Raw genomic sequence first — 26,093 nt, 5'->3', positions numbered from 1 at the left:
TGAATAAGTGAGAATTTCCAAATATTTCACATGTGAGGTTAGGAATACCATTGAGAGTAGGAAAATGGGAAAGGGAAAATCTCTTGGATATCAGAGATATCACAAAGCTTAATAAAGTAAGTTACATAAATTATACAGAGGGAAAAATAATAATAAAATAGAAATTCCCAGAAAAAAAATAGAAAAGTCATGTTCCACTTCCAGAATCTGATAAAAAAAGATGTCAACATTTGGCTCAAGCTATGGGCTCTGTAATCCTGTGCACATCTTCAACCCCAGGACAATTGGCCCTTTTAGAGCTGCCCTCCCAGAGAATCTCATCAGAGCCCTCTGTATGTCTTTGTTCCTCAGACTGTAGATGAAGGGGTTCAGCATGGGCATGACCACCGTGTACATCACCGAGGCCACTGCACTTGCGTGGGAGCTCTGGGTAGCAGCAGAGCTAAGGTACACTCCTAGGCCGGTGCAATAAAATAAGAAGACAACTGAGAGGTGAGATGCACAGGTGGAAAATGCTTTGTACTTGCCCTGAGCTGATGAGATCCCAAGTATGGAGGAAACTATCTTAGAGTAAGAATAAAGGATCCCAAGGAAGGGACCACCAACCAGCAACGTAGCTGCAAAATATATCACCATGTTATTGAGAAAAGTGTCAGAACATGCGAGTTGTATCATCTGATTGAGTTCACAGAAAAAATGGGGGATTTTTATGACTGTACAGAAGGACAGCCGTAGCACCATTGAGGTGTGTAACAAGGAATGCAGGACACTCATGATCCAGGACACCAGAACCAGCAGTCCACAGAGCCAGGGATTCATGATGGCCATGTAGTTTAGGGGGTGACAGATGGCCACAAAGCGGTCATAAGCCATCACAGCCAGAAGGAAGTTATCTAATACTGTAAACAGTATGAAAAAATACATCTGGCTGAGGCAGTCTTCATAAGTGATCACTTTGCTTTGAGTCTGGATGTTCCACAGCATCTTGGGGATGATGGTAGAGGTTACACAGATGTCTACAAAGGACAGGTTGGCCAGGAAGAAGTACATGGGGGTGTGGAGGTGGGAGTTAGCGCTGACCGCCAGGATGAGGAGCAGGTTTCCAAACACAGTGATCAGGTACATGGAGAGGAAAAGCCCAAATATGAGGGGCTGCAGTTCTGGGTCCTCTGAAAATCCCAGAAGAAGAAACTCAGAAATTCTTGTATAGTTTCCTGCATGCATATGGTGGAGGTGACTACCAGCACAGGGGAAAATAATAGGACAAATTTTCACACAAATGCACATTGCTCAGATTCTGAAAATGCTACAATGTATATTTTACAGTCAAGAAACTAATTTCAATATTTTGTGAATGGATCTGGGCCCTTTGAGGGGATCTCTATGTTCTCTTTGTTTAGCAATGTCCATCCCAACATCAGATATATCCCCAAAAGTTCAGTCATTGTACAGTTTGAATAAGAAGTTATTTGAAGCATTTGAGGACTATATAGAGTGTCGACCTATTTTGGAAATTCCTAGTCATAGATTAGAGGGTGCTAAAGAGCAACGGTCCCTACACTTCAGTGATGATCATAGGATAGAAGCAGATATAGACATCGGTCCCCTGGACAGATACTATGAAGAAAGCTGAAGCAGGTTAAAAGAGAGAGTGGGTAGGGTGTTAGGTTGGGTGTTCAGTCAAGATTGGCTAAGAAGGTGACATTTGAACTGAGACCTCAAGCAAGAGAGGGAGGAAGACAGGAGGTCTTCCTGGCAGAGGGAAACACTGGTTCAAAGGCCATGAGGAAGAGCTTCTATCAGAAAATCAAGGCTCAGAAGGAAGCCAGCGTGTTGAGGTGAATGGACAAGAAGGAGAGTGATGGGAGGTGGTGGCAGTGAATTTCGCAGGAATGTGTGGCCTCATAGCTGCTTAACGTTCAAGACACAGCAACTTCCTCGTCCACACTGTGTACCTCTTGCACTTTATGGATCTGGTTGCAATAATGTCCTGTCAATTGAACATCCCGCCTTAGTATCATCTGTTGATTGAGTCTGGACGGTGTATTATAAGGGTATCTTAGAATAGAGGATTCTGTGTATCCCTACTCTGAGGACTGCTTTCACTCATAAAGGTGCATGCACGCACACTGTTTAAGATATGAATGCATATACATCAAGTTAACTTTCCCATAAGGAATGTAGAAATAGTACCCAGAAATTCCTATTCATAGCTTCCCAGGGACAAATCATCTTGGGGATCCATTTTGGGGTGGCCACTTTCCGATCTGCACATAAGGAAACATAAGTAATTGTGTTCAATAAATGGAGAGAAAGAGAGAGGGAAAGAGAGATAGAGGTAGGGAGGAATGACATGGACATAGAGAGTAAAATGATCTAATAAGCTCAGTTGTCCTGGAGACTGCGAGGAAGGAAAGCTTCCATGCCGCTGGTGGCATCCAATCCTGGCTTTATCCCACTTATACCCACCCAAAATAATAAAAGAGCAAACATAAGTTGTCCAAAAGGCAAAAGTAGTGACATCTCTATGACGTAAAACACCTTACAGTCTGAACATCACAAGAGAAAAATGAGTGAAGAGAATAAACCAACACTTCACAAAATTAGGTGTTTTTATTACCAGAAAGCAGATAGCAGAAGACCTGTTTTTTTCTGTGCCTATTCCATATTTATTTGACCAATTGGTTTTTATTTGGTCCAGTAGAGGACCAAATTTTTCTTATGTGACATTGTTTTTGTTTTTTTGTTTATTTGACATTCTTGGGCTTTGGGTTTTTTTTTTTAATATTGTGTTAGTCACCATACAGTACATCCCTAGTTTTTGATGTAAAGTTCCATGATTCATTACTTGCGTATAACACCCAGTGCACCATGCAATACGTGCCCTCCTTTTTTTCTTAATGTTTTCTTTTTATTATATTATGTTAGTCACCATACAGTACATCCCTGGTTTCTGATGCAAAGTTCGATGATTCGTTAGTTGCGTATAACACCCAGTGCACCATGCAATACGTGCCCTCCTTACTACCCATCACCAGGGGGAATGGGATGGGCTTTGTGTTTTAGTCACTTTCTTGACAAGTCTGACAAACTCAAGTACTCACGGCCTGGTCCTTGTCCAACATGCAAAAGCCTCCCCCCACAGTCTCAGTGAAATCCTAAACACCCCATGTCAATCACCTTTTTACTCTGAATATTCTTCATGTGACTTATGCAAGGACATTATCTCATACTCACATTTATCTCACTGCACTCTTGTCTGTCACTCCAACATAAGGACCAAAGGAGCAGGGACTTCACCTGTGCTGTTCATCTTTTTCTTTATGGGTGTGGATGTATACGCACTTACATGGAAACAAATTTAAGAAAATTAGATATTATGAAATGCATAGAATGACAGAGGAAATAAAAACAGGTTAAAGAAAGCAGATTCAGTACAACCGTATTCAACACCATGGAAGGGAGTTCAGAGAACTAACTGAAACGGAATTTACAGGAGTAGTAATTTCACAAAATCAACATGGATGAATGATAAAATTCCCCAAGACTTTGAAATAGAGGAGTAAAATATATAATGTTCTTAGAAATTTCTGGAACACAACAGATGCCCTTTTAGTATTTGTTGAATGAATTAGGAATTAGGTCTTATTATATATGGATATTTATGTTTATTTATTTATATTTTACTCTTTTTTTATTATTAGGTTATGTTAGTCACCATACAGTACATCCTTAGTTTTTGGTGTAGTGTTCCATGATTTTACTCTTTTTTTAAAAAAAATTTTTCTTTTTTATTTAAATTCAATTAGCCAATGTATCAAATTAGTTTTTGATATAATGTTCAATGATTCATTCGTTGCTTATAACACTTAGTGCTCATTACATCATGTGCCCTCCTTAATGGCCATCACCAGGTTACCCCATTCCCCCACCCACTTCCCCTTCCCCAACCCTCAGTTTGTTTCCTGGGGTCAAGAGTCTCATATAGTTTGTCTCCCTCTCTGATTTCTTCCCCCTCAGCTTTTCCTCCCTTCCCCTATTGTCCTCTGCAGTATTCCTTATGTTCCACATATGAGTGAAACCATATGATAATTGTCTTTCTTCACTTGACTTATTTTACTTAGCATAATACCCTCTAGTTCTGTCCATGTCAATGTAAATGGGAGATATTAATCTTTTCTGATGGCTGAGTAATATTTCATTTTATATGTGAACCACATCTTCTTTATCCATTCATCTGTTGAAGGGCATCTCTGCTCTTTCCACACTTTGGCTATTGTGGACATTGCTGCTATGAACATAGGAGTGCAGGTCCCCCTTCTTTTCACTACATTTGTATCTTTGATGTAAATACCTAGTAGTGCAATTGCTGGATCATAGGGTAGCTCTATTTTTAACATCTTGAGGAATCTGCGTACTGTTTTCCAGAGTGGCCGTACCAGCTTGCATTCCCAGCAACAGTGAATATATGGGTATTTAATACAAGACAAAGTTGCATTTCAATTTAGTTGGAAAAGACTGGAATGTTGATGGGACTTGGCACAAATAGCTTTCTATGTGGAAGTAAGTGCAGTGGTTCCGTATCTCACACATCTCACAAAAATCAGGAGAAATCCCTCAGTTTTGGAGTAACCATTCCATTTTGGATGCACATCTAGAAACCTACACATAAAACCCACAGGTGTGCAAACCATCATAATTAAGGCAGAAATTTTAGAAGTAAGAAGATAGACATATTTAACTAATGAAAATTTAAAAGTAGTTGATAGTCAAAAATATTTAGCTAAAAGTCATTAGAGAAACTTTGATTCATAACAATTATTTGAAATGCTGATAATTATAGATAAATAGACATATAATATGTGAACATATAATAATAATAGGCAAATAAACATGGTGATCAAATGTAGGAATCTTCGTTTGAGCCCACTAATAGTTTAAAAACTCAGCAAAAAATCTCTATCACACCATCACTCAGAAAACATTCAAAGGGCTGTCACATCAACTGGGGTTGGAACTTTTAAATAAATGGCAGAAGGGTATTTTCTAATTTTGTTGTCAGAATTCTGTAGTCTTAAAATGTCTTGGGGAGGCTCTGAAGACAATTACAAACATTAAAAATACAGATAATTTTTGGGGCTCCCAGTTGGCTCAGTCGGTAGAGCATGGGACTCTTGAGGTTGGTGTCAAATTCAAGCCCCATGTTGGGTGTAGAGATTACTTAAAAAAATAAAATATTTAAAAAATACAGATATTCTTTAACTCCCAATTTCTCAGTCTCTGAACTATGAATGTTCTGGGCCAGAACCTTCTCTGTGCTGGGCTGTGTCCTGTGTATTGTAGGGTGCTTAGAACATCCTCGGCCTCCATGCACCCCTCCTGGAGTGACAGCCCAAAATGTCTTCATTGCTCAATGCTCCCTGGAGACAATATCACCTCTGGCTGTGAAATACAGTTTTAACTATTTGAAGATTTTTGTAGCATTGATATAATCATAATTTAATAAGAAAAAAAAGAAAGATCATCAGAAGTGTAAATGGCATAGCCACACCCTGTAATGTCATGCAGGTGCTGAAATAATGAGTCAGCATTACACTGGTGGAGTACAGGGACATGTAGAAGGTGTTCTTGAGTCAGAAGGACTGGGGGGGGGAAGCTAGAATAAAGGATTGTGTCAGAACGTAAAGTGAACTTACGACATGCACAGGTGTCTTTTCGTACAGTCCATTGGAAGTGCATGAATGTGTAAGTGTGTATAACACAGAATAGTTTTAAAAGAAATGGAGCCTTTTGAAGAAAGAACAGTGAAAATGCACTGAAGTTAAGCAGAGTGGCTCAAAACAACTGTCCGAAAAGAAATTGAAAGAAGACCCAAAACCAAATTCTGAACAAACAGATTTAAAAGAGTAATAATTTAATGAAATTGACATGTGTCCAAATACAAATAAGATTGCCAAGGACTTGGGGATAAAAGAATTTGAGAAGACTTTTAATGTGAGGAGAAGCAGTATCTAAAGTTTTAGTGTCGTGTCACATAAAGAGATGTGGGACAAGTGTGCTTATGGAAGGTAAAGGTGATTCATGGTCAAACGTAAAGAAGAATCCCTTCCAAGTGATGGCATTTCTATTTTAGAAATAGATCCAATCATAAAAGGCCACAGGAACAATAAGGAATACAGAGATGTGAACACCAGTTGGAAATGTGTATAATGGGCAATTTGTGAACAATAAGGATGAAGAAGGACATTCACTTTCATGTTTCGGAAAGCAGGTATTCACAAGTAAAGGGTATTAAGATGACATTCAATTCTAGAAAATCAGTGGAGGAAATACATTATGACTAATTCACAGATTTTACCACAAAATCCATACACTCTCACACATTCTCTCTACACATACATAAAAAAGCAAAATAGCAAGTAGCTAAATTCGTGAAATAAACAGCAATTCTTTGGAAGAACATAATAAAAAACAGAAATAAAACCACTTCAACCCCACTATGCAAACCACAAGGACTCCCACAGACAATTTTCAACAGAGAGTGTGTGGCTAGCTAACCCCGACCATGTTCAGGCTCACAGGTACTGAGGCAGTAGGAAGGGAAGCTCATTAGCAGACCCTTTTTCACATAAAATATTTTAAAAATTTCATGTGAATACTCAAGGAGAGGAGGTACTGTGATACGTAGGTTTCATGTACGGCCCTTGCAAGGAAGTACCTTTGAGAATTCTTGCCTCTGGATTTTTTCGTCAGTATGGAAATATAGTCTAATACGTCCCATCTTAAAAGAGAAAAGGTTTGTCCTCACTTGACTGTATATCCCTCCAGAGGTAATACTTGACTTTTCTACTCTGGTTAAGTGCAAAAATCCTTGGTCTCATGTTCTTCTTTAATGCTTTCCATCCCCTGTCTAATCAGGTTTCTATTATTATCATTTAGTAGGTAAGTTTGAACCTTGCATTTCTGAATTCAATATTCACTTCTATTTTTACCATCATAAATATGTAAATGAATCAATCAATACATTTCTTAAGCCAGCAAACAGCCACAGCAAACTCTCAGCTCTAGATTGGGCTGGATTGGTCCTCAGATGACCTCAGATAAATGTTCTTGACTTTCATTCTCTTGACCTTCTCCTGCAGTCCCTACTGGGCAGTGAAACTCATCTAGATGTGGTCTCTGAGAGGAAGGTCTCTACATGGACATCAAAATACCTGTCTTGTTGGTAGATGATGGAGGACGGAGCTCTGTCCCCAGACAAGAGAGCAGGAATGGGTCAGACTCCAGTGCCCCATCCAGACTTAGGACTGCACAAGAGACAACCAGGTCTTGTCCAGCCCGAGGTCGCCTGTGCTGCGGGACTGCAACAGAGGAGTATTTACAGCTGGTTCGACTTTCTCATTAGGCACATTTCCCTCTGTTCCTCCCACCTGTAGGCACATGATTTCCCTGCGGGACACTAGTGTGGACAGAAAGGAAAGTTTTCCTGTTGAATTTCTTCCTAGGAGACCAGGTGACAAGCCAGGTGAAGTCAGTTTTTCTTACTCTTTTTCTATGACCTCGTCTGCCTTTCAGCGATCTCAACCCCCAGCCCCTTATCCCACTCCCGAGTGAACATTTTCTCTCTCTTTTTTTAATTTGTTTTGTTTTAATTTTTAAATTTAAATTCAATTAGCCAACACATAGTACATCATTTGTTTTTGATGTAATGTTCAATGAACATCTTCTCCTTTTTAAGGCTGAGGAATCTGTCTTGACTAAATCCCTTGGGTTCTTCAGAGCATTGACTTGTGATGGAGACACAACCCCTGATATCTCTAAAAAGTTACTTTCCCCTTTCTTGAAAAAGATGATGTTTATTCCTTTAATATAAAACCCTGGACTCTGCACTCCTTGGCTTCATGACAATTTTGCCAAAACAATTAGGAGTTTCAGACTTCTGTCACAAAATCAGGGCTATGACTTAAAATATCACTATAAAATACTTGTTCAGGAGTGCCTGGGTGGCACAGCAGTTAAGCGTCTGCCTTTGGCTCAGGGCGTGATCCCGGCGTTATGGGATCGAGCCCCACATCAGGCTCCTCTGCTGGGAGCCTGCTTCTTCCTCTCCCACTCCCCCTGCTTGTGTTCCCTCTCTCGCTGGCTGTCTACCTCTGTCGAATAAATAAATAAATAAATCTTTAAAAAATAAAAAAGTAAAATATTTGTTCAATGTAAGAGATATTTTATGCCCTATGATCCAAGTTTAGCACCTTATAGGAGTTGCCTGATTTAATTTTTATAAAAGTTCATTCTGTGAGGAAGCACTAGTGTGAACTCCATTCCCCATGGAGAAATGGGGCTTGAGGAATTTAGTGAGCTTCTCAAAGTTATCATTGCAGAAAGGGATGGATGTTGATTGCATTCTGTCAGGTTGCGCCCAGTTTTCAACCTCTGTGCCAGTGGTCCCAATCAGAGGTGGTCCTTTCCCCTGGGCACATCTGGCACTATCTAAGAGATGCTGTTAAACCCTCCACTGAGCAGGACAGCTCCCAGCACAGATAGTGACCCTGCCTCAAAGGTCAAATTGAGAGTGTGAGAAAATGTACTCTAGGCCAGCACTTCTCCAACTTTAAAGTGCATGTGAATCACCCAGGATTCTGGTTTAAATGCAGGATTCAGCTTTAGCAGGTGCTGGTGGGCCCAGGAGTTCAGCGTTTCTAACAAGCTCCTGAGGGACGTTGATGCTGCAGGTCATGGTCTGTGGGCCACTCTCTGAGTAGCAAGGCTGTCATCCTGTGATAGAGTAAGGTGGAGGTGGTTGTAAGTGTTCTTCACAAAAAAACATTGTGTTTGCATAAAATGTTGAATGACTAGTATATCCAGTCCTTGTAGGGGTTGTGAGAAATTTCGTGTTTGTTTGTTTGTTTGTTTCACAAAGAGAGAAGTGTTTTTTGAATGCTGATACTACACCCACCATCTTCAGCGTTATGGAGACCTGAAGGCAATTAGGACTTGCTTTATAACTTAGCTCCTTTCATGGCCTAGAAGTCAGGTCTATCTGGCTATGTGAAAAAAGACGATCCCATAGCCATATATTGCTTCTAACCACAGGGCACTACAGGGAAGCTCAGAAAAAACCACCACCTTTTGAAGTTCTTGGCTATTAAATTCAATGTGCATAAACATGCATGGTATAGAAGGGGAATAAACAAAAGCCTTGGGGAGAGAAATTTCTCATTCTGAAGTTCCACTTCTGCCACTAACTAGCTTTGCCTTTGAATTAATACTACTAATAATAATAATGATAGTAATAATAATAAATAAAATGTCCTGAGCAAAAAAAAAAAGTGTTTTATTTGTATTCTTTTTCTTTCCAGATTTTTTAAATTCCAGTAGTTAAGATATAGTGTATTATTAGTTTCAGAGGGAGAATTTAGTGATTCATCAGTTTTGTACAGCACCTGGGGCTGGTTACATCAAGTGCCCTCCTTAATGCCCATCACCTAGTTACCCCATCCCTCCACCCACCTTTCCTCCAGCAACCCTCAGTTTGATTCCTAGAGTTAAGAGTCTCTTGTGGTTTTTCTCCTATTTTTATCTATTTTATTTTTTTTCCCTTCCCCTGTGTTCATCTGTTTTGTTTCTAAAATTCCACATACAAGAGAAATATGGTATTTTTCTTTCAATGACTGACTTATTTCACTTAGTATAATACCCTCTAGTTCCATCCACGTTGTTGCAAATGGCAAGATTTCATTCTTTAATGTCTGAGTAATATTCCATTGTGATGTACATCACATCTTCTTTATCCAATCATCAGTTGATGGATGTTTGGGCTCTTTCCATATTTTAGCTATTGAGGATAATGCTGTAATAAACATTGGAGTGTGTTTATTTATTTTATGTAAGGACCCTTGAGTGGCATCAAATGATATACTTTTGGAAAAGACTTTTTTTTTTTTTAAAGAGAGAGAGAGAGCTTGTGGGAGCCAGGGGGAGTAAGCAGGCTCCACGTCCAGTATGATGTCTGATGCGGGGCTCAATCTCAGGACACTGAGATCATGACCCGAGCCCAAATCAAGAGGCAGATGTTTAACTGTATAGGCCACCAAGGTACCTGCAAAAGACTTTCTAGTAGGCAGAATAAGAGCCTTCTGAAGTCATCCACATTCCAATCCCTAGACATGTTGACTATGTTTTATATATATATATATATATATGAATGTGGGCGAGGAAGACAGAATAGTTGGATCAGAGAGATGTGAATATGTCACTGCTGCCTTTGAAGATGAAGAATGGGCAATGAGCCAAAGAATGCTTGTCGTCACTAGAAACTACAATAGAAAAGAGAAGAGAGTTTTTCTTGGAGCATCCAGAAGGACCCAGGCCCTGCAGACATCTTGATTTTAGCCCATTGAGACTTATTTCAGGCTTCTGATCTCCAAAATTGTAGGGGCATAAATTTGTTTCTTGAAGCCTCTAGTTACAGCAGAAATAAGAATGAAATACAGGTATTTATCCAATAAAATTGCTTTGGAGGAAAGCAAATTTTGGTCTCCTAATTAATTAATTTCTCTTCTCTTGGGTAAGGACATTTTGTGTTGAAATTCAAGCTTAAATGGAAGGAAAAAAAAACAAAGTAGATTCAATTTGAGCTTCTGCTCCATTGCTTAAGTGGAATAGAAAAAGTGAATTCCCCATTGCTAAAATATAAATGTGATTTTATTTATTTATTTATTTATTTATTTATTTATTTAATAAGTAATCTCTATGTCCAATGTGGGGTTTGAATTTTCTACCCTGAGGTTAAGAGTTGCATGCTCCACTGACTGAGCCAGTTAGGGGTCCTGTGACTTCAGTTTTAAATATAAATTCTGACTTTGAGCCCTTTGTGCATTAACATTAGAAAAAGTAATTCATTACTAAAATTAAGGTCATGGGGCGACTGAGTGGTGAAGTGGGTTAAGCATCAGACTCTTGGTTTTGGCTCAGATCATGATCTCAGTTGGTGGGATTGAGCCCCACATAGGGCTTTGTGCAGCAGGGAGTCTGCTTGAAGTTCTCTCTCCCTCTCCCTCTACCCCTCCCACTAGAGCTTTCTCTCTCTCTAAAATAAAGAAATCTTTCAAAAATTAAATTACGTTAGCCCATTCTACTTTAAGTATTTCTGTCTAAATTTCTACATCCTTTTAATTTCATGCTAATTTAAATATTCACTCTTTTGATTTCTATCCTCTCCAAATTTCTCTCAAATTTCCTTTCAACATAAAAGATGAGATTACTGAGTGTGTGTTGTACATACATGTGTAAGAGCGTATTTGTATGAAATAATGTACAAATGCACACATACATATATGTACGTTCGCTCCTTACCCATGAAAGACTTAGTAGACAGCAACTATTTCCAAACACTGTATTTATTCCTAACAACATCCACCTGAATTAGGCTTCTTATCCCACATCACCATCAGAAATAAGAAAACAGAGGTTTCTGGTTTATTACATTTTTTACAATTACATAACAAAGTCTTAAAACTTTTGTGCGTGTTATATGCAAATAATGAATCATGGAACATTTCATCAAAAACTGGGGATGTACTCTATGGTGCCTAATATAACAGAACAAAAATTATTTAAAAAAATAAAAATAAAGTAATTGTTAGAGACAAGAAAAAAAACTTTTGTGCACTTTCTTTTTTTTTTTTTGTAGACCTTTTTTTTATTTTTATTTTTATATTATGTTAGTCACCATACAGTACATCCCCGGATTCCGATGCAAAGTTCAATGCTTCATTAGTTGCATATAACACCGTGCACCATGAAATACGTGCCCTCCTTACTACCCATCACCAGTCTTTCTTGACAAATATATAAATGGACGGTTGCAATATGTACTATTAAGTTTTGTATGATCAGAAAATTTTGTGTTTTAAATCTGTTTAGTTTATTATATGTCATTGTATTTCAAGAAATTGTTTAAAAGAAAAAATCTGTTATAATTAATGAATGCAGCAGGACATAAAGTCAATATATAAAAATTGATTGCATCTCTATACACTAATAACAAATAATCAGAAAGAGAAATTAAGAAAACAATCCCATTTACCACTGCAACAACAGGAATAAAATACCTAATAATAAATTTAACCAAGGAGACAAAACATCTGTACACTGAAAACTATTAGATATTGCTGGGAAAAAATTGAAGATGACACAAAGAAATGGAAAGATATGGCCATGCTCGTTGATTGGAAGAATGAATACTATTAAAATGCCCATACTACCCAAAGAAATATGTGGATTCAGTGCAATCCCCATCAAAATTCCAGCGGCATTTTTTACAGAAATAGAACAAATACTCCTACAACGTTTATGGAAACACAAAGACCCCAAATAGACAAAGCAATCACAGAAAGAAGAGCAAAGCTGGAGGCATCATATTCCTTGATTTCAAAGTATATTACAAAGCCATGGTAATCAAAACAGTATGATAATGACATAAAAAACGTACAGATCAATGGAACGGAATAGAGAACCCAGGAATAAACCCACAGACATGTGGTTAATTAGCTTACAACAAAGGAGGCAAGAATATACAACAAGGAAAGAATGGTTTCTTCAATAAATGGTATTGAGTAAACTGGGCAGCCATGTGCAAAAGAATGAAACAGGACTACTATCTTATACCATAGGCAAAAATTAACTCAAAATGGATTAAAGGCTTGAATGTAGGACCCAAAGCCATAAAACTCCTAGAAGAAAACATTGGTCTTGGCAATGAGTTTTAGAATTTGACACCAAAAACAAGGGAACAAGAGCAAAAATAAACAGGTCTACCTCAAACTAAAAACTTCTGCACACCAAAGGAAACCAACAACAAAAGGAAAAGTCAACTTCCTGAATGGCAGAGAATATTTGCAAATCATATATCCGATAAGCGGTAAATATTCCAAATATATAAAGAACTCATACAACTCAATAGCAACAAACAAATGATCTGACTAAACAATGGACAGATGATCTAAATAGCAGTTTTGCCAAACACATACAGATGGCCAATAAGTGCATGAAAAGATGCTCAACGTCACTACTCACCAGGGAAATACAAATCAGAACCACAATGAGATATCATCTCACGCCTCTTGGAACGGTCAGTATCCAAAAGACAAGAAACAGCAAGTGTTGGTGGGATGTGGAGAAAAGGGAACCCTGTGCATTGTTGGTGAAAATGGAAATTGCAGCCACTGTGGAAACAGTGTGGAAGTTTCTTGAAACATTAAAAATAGAACCACCATATGACACAGCAATTCTACTTGTAAGCATTTATCTGAAGAAAACAAAAACCCATGTTCAAAAAGGTATGCACACCTCCATTTCATGGCAGCGTAATTACAATAGTCAAAACATGGAAACAACCTAGATGTTCATCAGTGGATGAATGGATAAAGAAAGTGTGCTGCACTGGGTGATGTATGGAAGTGTTGAATCCCTAGATTGTACACCTGAAAGTAATGTAACACTGTATGTTCACTATACTGGAATTAAAATAAAATAAAAAAGAAATTGTGCCATATATATATACATATTTATATATATGTATATATTTATACACACACATATGTAATGGTATACAATTTAGTCATACTAATGAATGAAATCTTGGCATTTGTGACAGAATGGGTGGACCTTGAAGCATTGTTCTCAGTGAAATAAGTCAGGCAAAGAGAGACAAATACCATATGATCTCACTTATATGTGGGATCTTAAAAACAAGACAAAACCAAACCAAGCTTGTGGATATGCAGAACAGATTGGCAGTGGTCTGAGCTAGGGTGTGGGGAGTGGGTGAAATGGGCAAAAGTGTCAAAAGCTGTAAATTTCCAGTTATAAAATGAGTAAGTCAAAGGGTTGTCATGTCCAGCATGGTGACTATAGCCAACAAAACTGTGTTGTACATTTGAAAGTAGCTAGGAGAGGGGATCTTGACAACTATCATCACGAAAGAAGTTTGTAACTGTATATTGTGATGGATTTAACTGAACTTACTTTGATCAGTTTGCAATATATACAAATATTGAACCATTCCATTGTACACCTGAAATTAATGCAACGTGATGTCAGTTATATGTTAACATCAACAACAACAACAATAATAGTGACAAGGGACAGTTCATTGATAACATTGGCTCAGGGCTAAGTCACAAGTATTGTGGGTCCAGGTGAGTGTCACAGGCATTCTTAGCCTATAGCATCGTTATCCATTGGCTGAGGTTAAAAGGGATGATGACATAGTCTACGTCATCAGAAGAGCAGTCAAGGAGTAAAAAAGAATGACAACAGACCCAACATGAAAACTGTGATTTCACATTTTCCTCGATGATGACATTACATAAATGTCCTTAGATTCCAAGTGTAGTTTTATCCGTATGAGTAATACAACTCATGATTATTCCTTCAGGAAGACTAGGGAAATTTTACTTGGCATGACATATGTCATTTAAAAAGAAATCATTTTTAAAGAAATCAAAGTGGTCCTGTAAATGATACAGAAATTTTCAAATATTTCTGAATCAAGGTTGGGAAAACTGTGGGAATGTATGAAAATGGACAAAGGGAAAAACAGTATGTATATCAGACAGTGCAGAAAGCTTAGTCAATGGAGTTTTTTGAAATTGTATGGAGAAGTTGAATTCTTTTTTTTTAATTTTATTTTATTTAAATTCAATTTAGTTAACATATAGTGTACTAGTAGTTTCAGAGGTAGAGTTCAGTGATTAGTCAGTTGCATATAACACCCAGTGTTCATTACATCACATGCTTTCCTTAATGGCCACAACCCAGTTACCCCATCCCTTCATCCATCTCTGTTCCAGCAACTCTCAGTGTCTCCTATAGTTAAGAGTCTCTCATGGATTGTCTCTCTGATTTCATCTTATTTTATTTTTCTCTCCCTTCCCTTATGATCCTCCATTCTGTTTCTTAAATTTTACATATAAGTGAAATCATATAATAATTGTCTTCAGTGAAGCAGAATTGTAAGAAATGGAAGTTTCTGGAACTACATAGGAGCAGATTCTATTTCATAGTGATCAAAGAGTAGTGTTTTACACAAAAGGTTTATAGCAGCAGTGTTTTGGTTTTGAACAGGAAAGGAGGGTGCCTGGGTGGCTCAGTTGATTAAGCGTCTGCCTTTGGCTCAGGTCATGCTCCTAGGGTCCTGGGGTAGAGCTTGCATCAGGCTCCTTGCTCAGCAGGAAGTCCGCTTCTCCCTTTCCCTCTTCCCCTCTCCCCACCCCCTGCTCTTGTGCTCTCTCTCTCCCTCTATCAAATAAATGAATAAAATATTTAAAAAAAGAAGAGGAATGGAAATTTTATTATTATTATAGAAACCTAACATAGACAGGAGAGGGAAGGAATCTACACATAGATGAAATTAATAGTAGGCAATAAATGAGAATCAGGCAGTTACATTAAACCCAGTGCTTACAACATACAATCTCATCAGCTGGGGAAGGCCCTGGAAACAGCCAGACCGGAGTCCTGATTGAGAGGCCTGGGCAGAGCCCAGGTGAGCAACTGACCATCTTCATAAGGGCTGCATTCATAGGGCAAATAATAAGGTTTGAAATTAAACATCTGCATTGCCTATGTGCTGTTTGGAACAAGCTGCGATTCCATGTTATAATGTTTCTGTATTTTCAAAAAGCCTGGGCTATGTGTGTCTGCCTCCTCTCCTGGATTGTATTTCAGGGGACCAGTCCAGACTGGAGCAGGAAGAGGCAAAAGACGAGATTTGTAGCTCTTGGAGTCAAGACCAGAAGGCTCAGATCTGACCTGGAGACCAGATAGTATATTTAGACAACTAGGCACCCAAAGTTATTCCCACAGCAGGAGTCTCACAAACAACATTCCTTAGCCTGTCTGTGTACATGCAGGTCCACGTGGTCCATTATGTGGGACAAGCCACAAACGCATGTATCCATACAGAACGCATAGCTTTGAACCCTGCAATCAAGGTCACTTCTTCACCACTAGGACAAGTGTGCCTTTTATAGCTGCCCCCTGAAGAATCTTATTAGAGCCCCTTTTATGTCTCTGTTCCTCAGGCTGTAGATGAAGGGGTTCAGCATGGGTGTGACCACCGTGTACATCACCGAGGCCACTGCACTTGCGTGGGAGCTCTGGGTACCAGCAGAGCTAAGGTACACTCCCAGGACTGTGCAATAAAATAAGGAGACGACTGAGAGGTGAGATGTACAGGTGGAAAATGCTTTGTATTTGCCCTGAGCTGATGAGATTCTATGTATGGAGGAAATAATCTTAGAGTAAGAGTAAAGGATCCCGGCAAGGGGACCACCAGCCAGCAGCACAGTGGAAACATACAACACTGTGTCATTAAGAAAGCTGTCAGAACAGGCAAGTTGGATCATCTGATGGAGTTCACAGAAAAAGTGGGGGATTTCCACCTCTGAACAGAAGGACAGCTGCAACAACATTAAGCTCTGTAACAAGGAATTGAGGACACTCGTGATCCAGGACACCAGAACCAGGAGTCCACAGAGGTGGGGGTTCATGATGACTGTGTAGTGCAGGGGGTGACAGATGGCCACAAAGCGATCATAAGCCATTGCAGTCAGGAGAAAGTCATCCCAGCCTGCAAAGAGTGTGGAAAAATAGATCTGGCTGATGCATCCTGGATAGGTTATAACATTGTTCTGTGTCTGTATATTCACCAGCATCTTGGGGACGATGGTAGAGATGACACAGATGTCTAGAAATGACAGGTTGGCCAGTAAGAAGTACATGGGGGTGTGGAGGTGGGAGTCAGAGCTGACTGCCAGGATGATGAGCAGGTTTCCAAACACAGTGATCAGGTACATGGAGAGGAAAAGTCCAAATATGAGGGGCTGCTGTTCTGGATCCTCTGATAAGCCAAGAAGAAGAAATCCTGAAATTTGGGTGTCATTGCCTGGTCCCATGTGGTTGTTGTGATGACTAGAAGTTAGGAAAAAATGGTTAATTTTAACACATTGGGCATTAGTAACATGGCAGAAATGCTATAATTACCAATGACGTGGCGAAAAATAAACAGACATGAAAGAAAGTGGATGGGGTATTATCTTTTCTGGAAGATCTGGAAGACCTAAAACAAGGTGACAGTTGAAGAGAGATCTCAGGGAAGACTGCACAGGAGACAGGAGATTATCTGGGGACATGTGTGTCCTGCAGGAGAAAAAGCCAGTGCAAAGGCCCTGAGAAAGGTACCTCTTTTGGACAGATATCCAGAACTCACAGTGGAGCCAGTGTTGTCAGGAGAGCAGCAAGGGAAGAGCGATGAGAAGTGGTGTCAGGAAATGTTGAGGAATGAGGTGGTCTCCCCACTGCAGGTGAGACTTCAAGACACGGGGAGTCCTTCCTTCACATGGTGCTCCTTGCACTTCATTAATTTGTGTCCAAGGAATCCTGTCAATAGAAATGGATCCCTTCCTTATTTCCAAGTATTGGTTAACACCCTGGAGTCTGTATTTTAAGGGTCCCATATTGGCACCCTACAGACTCCTGGGGACCTGTGACTGCCAGGATCTTCACACCTCCAGCTACAATATTTAGGAAAGAAATGTACTAGTTAAGCTCTCAACATCAAATTATCATTACCCTAATGAATATAGAAAAGTACACAAATTCTAGTTGGTAAGACTCCCATGAACTTGGAACTTGATGCTCCATTTTAGTATGAACATTTTGTCCTGCATTTATAGAAGTATGAAAAACTCAGAAGGAAGAGAAAGGAACAGAGGGGAGAAAGTTCTTGTAAGCCCTGATGGTCCCTGAGAGATCGCGATGACAAGAAACGTTCCCTGGTTCTGGCTGCATTCCAACACTAGGTATATCCCTTCAATGCCCAGAATACCTAATAAAGCAGCAAAAACCAATTTCTCCAAAAGAGAAACGAGTGATGTATTTATGATGTCAGGGCACCTTAATGTACAAACATCTGCTAGAAATATGAGCAAAAAGGACTAAATCCACAACTGACCAAAGGAAATACACGATGTGCAAAAATAGCAGGGATTTATCAAGATGAAATGGTAAAAGACTCCGCTAAATGATATTAAATCACAATTTTGGAATCTGTGAATGAGTTTTGAACCTTGGATCTACCACATGTTGTCTGAATTTGAGAAGACAATACATTCATTATAAAACGTTAACACTCTCACCAGAATACTGGGGGTAGTGGTACTATTCTCCTGGGGTGGTGGACAGATTGAGTCCATATGTGTAAAAAGTTGAGCATAGTTGTTTCCTATTAGTATATGAATGGTTATTCTCTGGTCAGTCATGTTTGTGTGTGTGTGTGTGTGTGTGTGTGTGTGTGTACATACATGTGGATTTGTGTGTTTGCATGTGCACACATGTTTGATCATAATGTAAAAGGCATGTTTACTGTGGAGGAAAAAAATGGAATCCACTGCAGTAAAGAAAGAAAACGGTTTCATACAAAGCCAATGGCTGCTAATGTGGGAGAAACAGTATGGATGAGGAGTTTATCAAGAGACTAGGTTGCAGAGGGAAAAGGCAGTCAGCGTGAGTGCTGATGTCACATCAGACTCCAGGGAGCGCATGCTGACTGCTCCACTGGCCTCATCATGGGGTCCACCTCAGGCCCCTGATCTAAGTGTCATTTCTGTCCCTATGCCCTGTTTATTTGACCACACTTGTTTTTATGTGGCCCGAGAGTGGATGAGGCTGGCTCTTCTCTGACTTTCCTTGGTGGCATTCATTCCTTTGTTGCCTTGGGCTTTGGGGTTTGGTCTTTGTTTGACACAAAATCCAATGGGTACATGCCTGTCCTGGTTCTCTGTTCCTTGTCTGCCATGCAGAAACCTTAAAGTCTGGCATGTTCCATGACAATCTATCCCTTTCTGTATATGATTTATATGAAGACCCTGTATCATATGAGCACTTAGTTCCCTGCTCTCCATTCTAATATATGGTCCAAAGGAGCAGGGCCTCCCCTGCTTTGTTTGACTCCTTGTGCTCACAAAGGTGCATGTTTGTATAGAAACAAGTTTTTAAAAAATGAGAATTCATTAAATAGAAGGAATGGTAGGGAAAATAAACTCATGTTAAATATGGTGAATTTAAATAACTGCCATCAACAAAACTGAACAATAATCTAATACTAACATCTTAGAGAAAAGATACACAACAGCAAAAAATCACATCAATGTGGGTCTCTGATTCAGGATGAAATCACTAAAAGAATAGGAAAATATACTGTTTAATACACAGTGCTAGAAACAGTAGCTCAAGTTATAATTTGATAATATGTGACCATAATTGGACTCAATCATGCTTATGAAAAAGATGCCGGGGATCTTCCATTGAATACAAAAAGCATGTTTCACATAATGACAGGAGGTGACTGTTATTTTAAAAAACGAATCTAATTCCAAAACTTAAAAAATGGTAGAAAAAAAGGAAATAAAATTAGATGTGAAATAAGATGGCAATATGTATAAAAACAATTCTTACTACTAAGGATGCAGAATTTCAATGTTTAAAAGCAATGAGGGGAACACAATATGACCAACTGATAGATGGGAACTCACAAAATACGTAGGCTTTCACTGGATCCCATACATACATCTACACACAATACAAGGATTAAGTGGCAAACGGCAAAGTTGGTGAAAAAAATTGCCACTCTTTTTTGAAAGAATAGGATTAAAAGACAATAAAAAGACACAAATCCCAGTACATAAAAGCAATAGTCTTGCAAAAACAATTAGCAAATATTAAGTAAATGGCCAACAACCTTAAAAATATATTCAGCCTCCTTGGTAAGAAAATATTTGCAAAGTAATGTTCCTTGGCAATCCCTTCATGCATATTAGGTAATTTTTTTCCCAGTGAATATCAATGGGAGAGACAATACTGTGAAGTGTGTGTCTTAAAAACTGACATCACAAGGTGGTATTTACCTCCATGGGCCTGAATCCTTCTAACAAATACAGAACAAGCTAAATGTACCCGGACTGAGCATTTTAAAAAATGCTCACACCCCAAGTCTGATACTCTGTTTTCTTACACCCTTAGCTGCAAAACTCCTTGAACATGTTCTAATTTCACTGGAACCACTTTATGTCCTCCAGTCCTTCCTCTGTTTCATCTAACTGAACTTCCATTCCCACCATGTACTATGAACAACGATCCCTGTAATGCTGAGTCCAGTGAAAGCTGCTTTTTAAAATATATTAAGTAAATTATTTTTAAAGTTATTAATCAACCCAGCAAACAAACATGCAATCTCTTGGCTCTGGAATAGGCTGGTTGGGTTCTCAGATACCTCAGTAAAGGTTTTCAGTTTCCATTCTCTCTGATCCTTTCCTGAAATACCTGCTGAGCTCTGAGACCCTCCTGGGTGGGATCTATGAGATGAAAGTCTGTGTGTGGAGATCTGAATTCATCCCTGGATGGTTGATGATGGAGACCAAAGCCTGTTCCCAGACAGGGCAGCAGGAAGCAGTGAAGCATGGGTCCCCCAGCCAGACTTAGGAACCCAAAGGCAACAACCACGTCCTTTCCTGCACAAGGATGCACCATGGTAAGGGACTGTAGCACAGGAGATATTTATAGTCTGCTCATTAGGCACTGTTTCCATTGTTACCCTCACCTCTGAGCATATTATTTCCCCATGGACCACTGGTCTGGACAGAAAGGAAATTTCTTCCTGCTAATTCTGTGTTTCCAGGAGACCAGATTAGAAGTCAGGTGAATCTAGTTTTTCTTACTTCTTCTCCACGATCTTGCCTGCCTTCCAGAGCTCCAACCTCCTTACATCTTATCCCAGTTTTGAGTTAATGTTTTCTCCAAATCTAAGACTGTGGAACCTGCCTAACCATGTCTCATGGACCTCCGAAGTACTATCTTATGACAGAGAAGATCCCCTGATATATCTAGAAAATTGCTACTCCCCACATCAATAAGAGAGAGGGGTACCTTGATTTGCTTTAAACATATAGATACTATGCCCTTGTCTTCATGATGCTTTTGATTAATCAATTAGGTGATTCATGCTGATAACACAAATTCAGAGCTGCCATTTACTGCTTCATGTTGAAAAGTTCATTAGTTATGAGATATTTAGATCGTTTTATCCACATACACTGAATGAGAATCCTATGTGGATTGTTTTATTTCATTTTTACAAAATTCCACTCTGTAAGGTCTGTACTATAACAAACCTTATTCGACACTTGTAAAAGTGGGCCTCAGAAGTCTGGAGTGAGCTATCCTGAGTTAAGAGCTTAGGGAGGGATGAGCTTTGACTGGAACTCCACCAAGATATTTCCATTTCTCATGCTCTAGGTCAGTGATTCTCAACCAGGGGCCATTTTGCCTCCAGAGAAAACTTGACAAGTATGGAAAAATCTCTGTTGTCATAACTAGGGAGGGGCTACTAGCACCTAGTGGGTCGAGGCAAGAGATGTTGCCCCATATCCTACAATGCACAGGATGGCCCCCACCACAGAGAATTATCTAGCACAAATGTCAACAGTGGGAGGTTGAGAAACACTATTCTAGACCAGAACTTCTCTAACATTAATGTGTATTTGAATCACTTGAGGATCCTGCTCAAATTCAGATCTGATTTGGCAGGACAAGTATGGGACTCAGAGATCCTATAATTGTAACTGTGTCCCAGAGGCTACTGATGCCACCAGTCCTTATCTGTGGAACAGTCTTTGAGAACTAAAGCTGTGGTTCAGTGGTTGAGTCAGGGATAGTTGTTTCTAGAACTTCTCTACCAAGAATCCTCATGCTCCCCACAGGACTGACCTTAGGTGGTCACATGATGGACTCCCATATACGAGCTTGTGCATGCTCAAGTTTATGCCTGCTTCTTGAGTATTTCCCTCCTGAGCTGTGCTGCCTCAGGGGAGGGATGGTGCTAGATGGAAGAGATGCATAGGACAAGGTATGGGGAAAGTGTATGGAGCTTCCATGCCTTCTCCAGGTATGCCACTCTACCAGTTTCCTGGAAGCATTCTGAACCATCCTTTTGGGTTTTATGGAAGCTGCAGTAGACATGATTGATTAAATCATTGGCCATTGTTGATTAGACTCCATCTCCAGCCCTTCTCTCTTCCCAGGTGGTCAGGTGATGAGAAGTAAAGTTCTAGTTCTCTAATCACATGGTTGGTCCCCCTGACAAGCATCCCCTCTTCTTAGGTGCTTTCCCAATGTCACGACATTAACCTACAAAAGACATCTTTATTGCTCTCATCACTTAGGAAATTTGAAGTTTTAGAAATTCTGTCCCAGAAATGGGGATGAAGACCAAATGTATGGTTTTTTTAGTATAAATCACAATATTGCATTTATATACGTAGCACCGGATGAAAGCTTGATTGGAATTCTGTCGCAATGCATCCTGTTCTCAAACTCTGGCACTGTGATTCTCAGCCAGACATGATCTTGCCTCTGGGGATATTTGGCCATGTCTGGAGGGATGCTGCTGAATGCTTATAATCCCTGAGACAGCACCTAACACAAATACTTATTCAGCCCCATATGTCAGCAGAGAGAAGGTGAGAAATATCATTCTAGACCAGCACTTCTTTACCAAAGTTTGTAGTTTAAATAGAAATTCGGAGTCATTAGGTCTCCTGTGGGCCCAGGGACTCTGCATTTCTAACAGGCTCCCAGGTGGTGTTGATGTGCAGTTCTTGGTCTGTGGGCAACAGTTTGAGAAAAAGGCTGTGTTCCTGTGTTAGAGTCACGTGTAGGTAGTTTTAGGTCTTCTCTATCAGGAATCTTCTGTGTTTGTAATTTTGAAAGAAGAGGTTTCCACATAACTCTATAGGTGTCGATAAATTCTCTGCTCAAGTCTTATATATAAGGACTCTTGAGAGACATAAAGTGATTTATATTTCAAGAAGACTTGAAATATAGGCAGAATAAGGTCTTCCAAAAGATGTCCACATCCTAATCCAAAGAACTTTGAAAATGCTTTTTTACCTAGCAAGGAGAATGCAGCCTGTAGATGGAATAAGGCTGCTAATCCCTGATCTTGATATAAAAAGATTATCCTGGATTATCTAGAGAGGACTAGTGTAATCACAATGGTATTCTAAATATGGAAGAGGGAGGACAAAGAATTGGAATTTGAAAAACACTTCCAGACTCTGTGCTGTAGGCTTGAAGATGGAACAAGGTCCATGAGGCAAAAAAGCTGCTAACCACTGTGAAGTGAAATAGGAAAGGGAGTGAATTCTCCTCTGGAGTGTCCAGGAGAATTGAAGCCCTGCAGACCTGTTAATTTTAGCCCCAAAGACCCAATTCAGGCTTCTGCTCTTCTAGAAACTTAGGATAAATCTTTGTTTTAAGCCACTCATGTGGTCATATGTTACAGCAGGAATAGGAATCAACATGGATGGAAGTGGAGGGGATTATGCTAAGTGAAAAGTCAAGCAGTGAAAGACCATTATCATATGGTTTTGCTTGTATGTGAAACACAAGAAATAGTGCAAAGGACAATAGGGGAAGGGAGTGAAACTGAATGGGAAGAAATCAGAGAGGGAGAAAAAGCATGAGAGACTCTCAACTCTGGGAAAAAAACTGAGGGCTCGAGAAGGGAGGGGGTGTGGGGATAGGGTAACCAGGTGATGGTGATTAAGGAGAGCATGTGTTGTGATGAGCACTGGGTGTTATATGCAACTAATGAATTGTTGAACTGTACATCAAAAACTAATGATGTACATGTTGGCTAATTGAAATTAATAAAAAAAGAAAAAAGAAGGACTAGGAATCAAATACAGACATTTTTCAGGAAATTATTGTTTGTAGGAATGGAGTTTGAGCCTTTCATCTCATTCAGCGAGCTTCCCTTGGGTAAAGGCATTTGGTATTGAAATCCCACCTTAACTCAAAGGAGAATATTAGTTTTAGTTTGGAGATATTCTGCCTCATTTGCTGAGCAGTAATTTCCCCGCTGCATAAATGTAAATGTGGTTTTGACCCTGAGGCTTTTGAAAATCTGGGATGAAAAACAATTCTTTATCAAAATTAAGGAAATCTTTGTGTCAAAATTCTACCTTCTTTCTATTTTACGCTGATTCAAATGTTTATTCTTTTCATTTGTACCCCATTCAAAATGTAGGTTATCTTTCAACACAATAGATGGGATTTAAATAAGTCTTTGTATGTCTACATAAACATGTGTAAATGTGTTTATTTGAGAGAAAGATGCGTACAAATGTACACACACATACATACTCACACTCCTAACCTTGAACATTTCCTTTGGACTCCACAAAATGCTTCTACGTGTTCATTTCTGATGACTGTAGTAAGGAGCCTTAGTTAGGGTTCCTTCCAGGTAACCAAGAGAGGTTGGAAGGACATGCTTCTTCACACAAAAGATGTGACCTGAACCACAGGACTGGACAGGAATTCAATCTCTCTAATGAGGCATCCTCTGATCCTGAGAATATGTATGGCTGGGGTATGCTGGATGATGCTGATGTTGTTCAATCATTGCCCATTTCATGGTTATGACAAAATTTAGACAAGAGGAGGTATTTCATTTAAAGCAGAGAAAAGAGTCCTATGTCTATACAGCAGGAAGTGATTATGATTCAAGACAAACACCGTAAACATGCCAACCAATTCTTCATCCCACTGGGAAAACAAAAACAACTCTTGTACAGGGATACCAAACTCCATACTTGAATGAGTAGTTGGACAACATAAAATGAAATATTTTGCTCAGTAATACAAAGTATACTTTCAATTTTTCTTCATCATATTTACAATGTTCCCTGGCTCAGCAGCCATATGAAGTTAGTTTATTTATTCTATTACATGTATCTCCGCAGACTCCCCTTGGCGACTGTACTTGGCGATCACTTTTCCGATCAGTGTGGTGGGTACAGTGGACACAGCTGCATAGGGGGACGTGATCGTAATAAGGAGAATGAAGCTCAGTGACTCCCTATAGGACAAGCTGTAAGCTAGTCGGCATTGTCAGGATGCGCAGAGAAGGCAGTGATGGACAAAGTACTGATGGACGCAAAAGTGAATGATTGGGGTCTCATACATTGTAAAATTACATAAATGGCTTTGGATACCAAAAGTGGTTTTTCTATATGAATAATATGACTCATGGCTATCCTTTTAGTAAAACAAGAGAAAAATTACTTGGGGTGATATGTGTTGTTTGAATAGAAAGTATTCTTAAGAAATCCATGGTACTCCATGTCATAAATGGGAATTTCCAAATATATTTGATCAATGCTAGGGAAAACTTTGGAAAAGTGGGAAACGGAAAAAAGGGGAAAACTGTATATCAGACAGAGCAAAAGCTCAAGGAAGTGAGTTACTTAAATTTATGGAGAAATTGAATTCAAACAGAGATTCCAGGAAATAAACAGAAGGAGTGGATACTATTTCCATAATCTGATCAAAGAATGGCAGTTCCTGGCTCTGAGGCTGTGAGCCCTTCAAACATGGCACTTCTTAAGCCTCAGGATGCTAGGCCCTTACAACACTGGATCCCCAATGATTCCTTTCAGAGCCCTCTTTATGTCTCTGTTCCTCAGGCTGTAGATGAAGGGGTTCAGCATGTGCAAAATACATCACCATGTCATTAACAAAGGTGTCAGAACAGGCGTGCCCAACTACCTGATTGAGTTCACAAAAAATCCTAGGCCTGTACAATAAAATAAGGAGACAACAGAGAGGTGAGATGCACAGGTGGAAAATGCTTTATACTTGCCCTGAGCTGAGGAGATCCCACGTATGGAAGCAACTATCTTAAAGTAAGAGTAAAGGACCCCAGCCAGAGGAGCAATACCCAGCAGCACAATTGCAAAATACATCACCATGTCATTAACAAAGGTGTCAGAACAGGCGTGCCCAACTACCTGATTGAGTTCACAAAAAAAATGGGGGATTTCCATGCCTGTACAGAAGGACAGCCGCAACAGCATTAAGCTGTAACAAAGAATTGAGAGCACTGATGGTCCAGGACACCAGAACCAGCAGTCCACAGAGCCGGGGGTTCATGATGACCGTGTAGTGCAGGGGGTGACAGATGGCCA

The 26,093-nt window shown here is 39.5% G+C and overlaps 2 protein-coding genes and 1 pseudogene across 2 annotated transcripts; all 3 read right to left on the bottom strand.

Moving 5' to 3' along the window:
- Nucleotides 1-240: 240 nt before the first annotated feature.
- Nucleotides 241-1,224, bottom strand: LOC105234979 (olfactory receptor-like protein OLF4). The gene has a single exon (XM_034653390.1). It carries the CDS (start codon nt 1,222-1,224, stop codon nt 241-243), a length of 984 nt encoding a protein of 327 aa, XP_034509281.1.
- Nucleotides 1,225-16,031: 14,807 nt separating this feature from the next.
- On the bottom strand, nt 16,032-16,961 carry LOC117800833 (olfactory receptor 7A5-like). Its single transcript, XM_034653389.1, has one exon. The coding sequence runs from the start codon at nt 16,959-16,961 to the stop codon at nt 16,032-16,034; it is 930 nt and encodes a 309-aa protein (XP_034509280.1).
- Nucleotides 16,962-25,532: 8,571 nt separating this feature from the next.
- LOC117800832 overlaps nt 25,533-26,093 on the bottom strand; it is a 3,484-nt pseudogene continuing 2,923 nt past the window's right edge.

Source organism: Ailuropoda melanoleuca, unplaced genomic scaffold (assembly GCF_002007445.2).
Source record: "Ailuropoda melanoleuca isolate Jingjing unplaced genomic scaffold, ASM200744v2 unplaced-scaffold8310, whole genome shotgun sequence".
Lineage (NCBI taxonomy): Eukaryota > Metazoa > Chordata > Mammalia > Carnivora > Ursidae > Ailuropoda > Ailuropoda melanoleuca.
The sequence above is the reverse complement of the archived record's forward strand: the minus strand, read 5'-3'. Positions and strand labels throughout refer to the sequence as shown.

Coding starts and splice junctions, on each gene's coding strand:
- LOC117800833 (XM_034653389.1), bottom strand. CDS start 16,961: ATGGGACCAGGCAATGACACCCAAATTTCAGGATTTCTTCTTCTTGGC.
- LOC105234979 (XM_034653390.1), bottom strand. CDS start 1,224: ATGCATGCAGGAAACTATACAAGAATTTCTGAGTTTCTTCTTCTGGGA.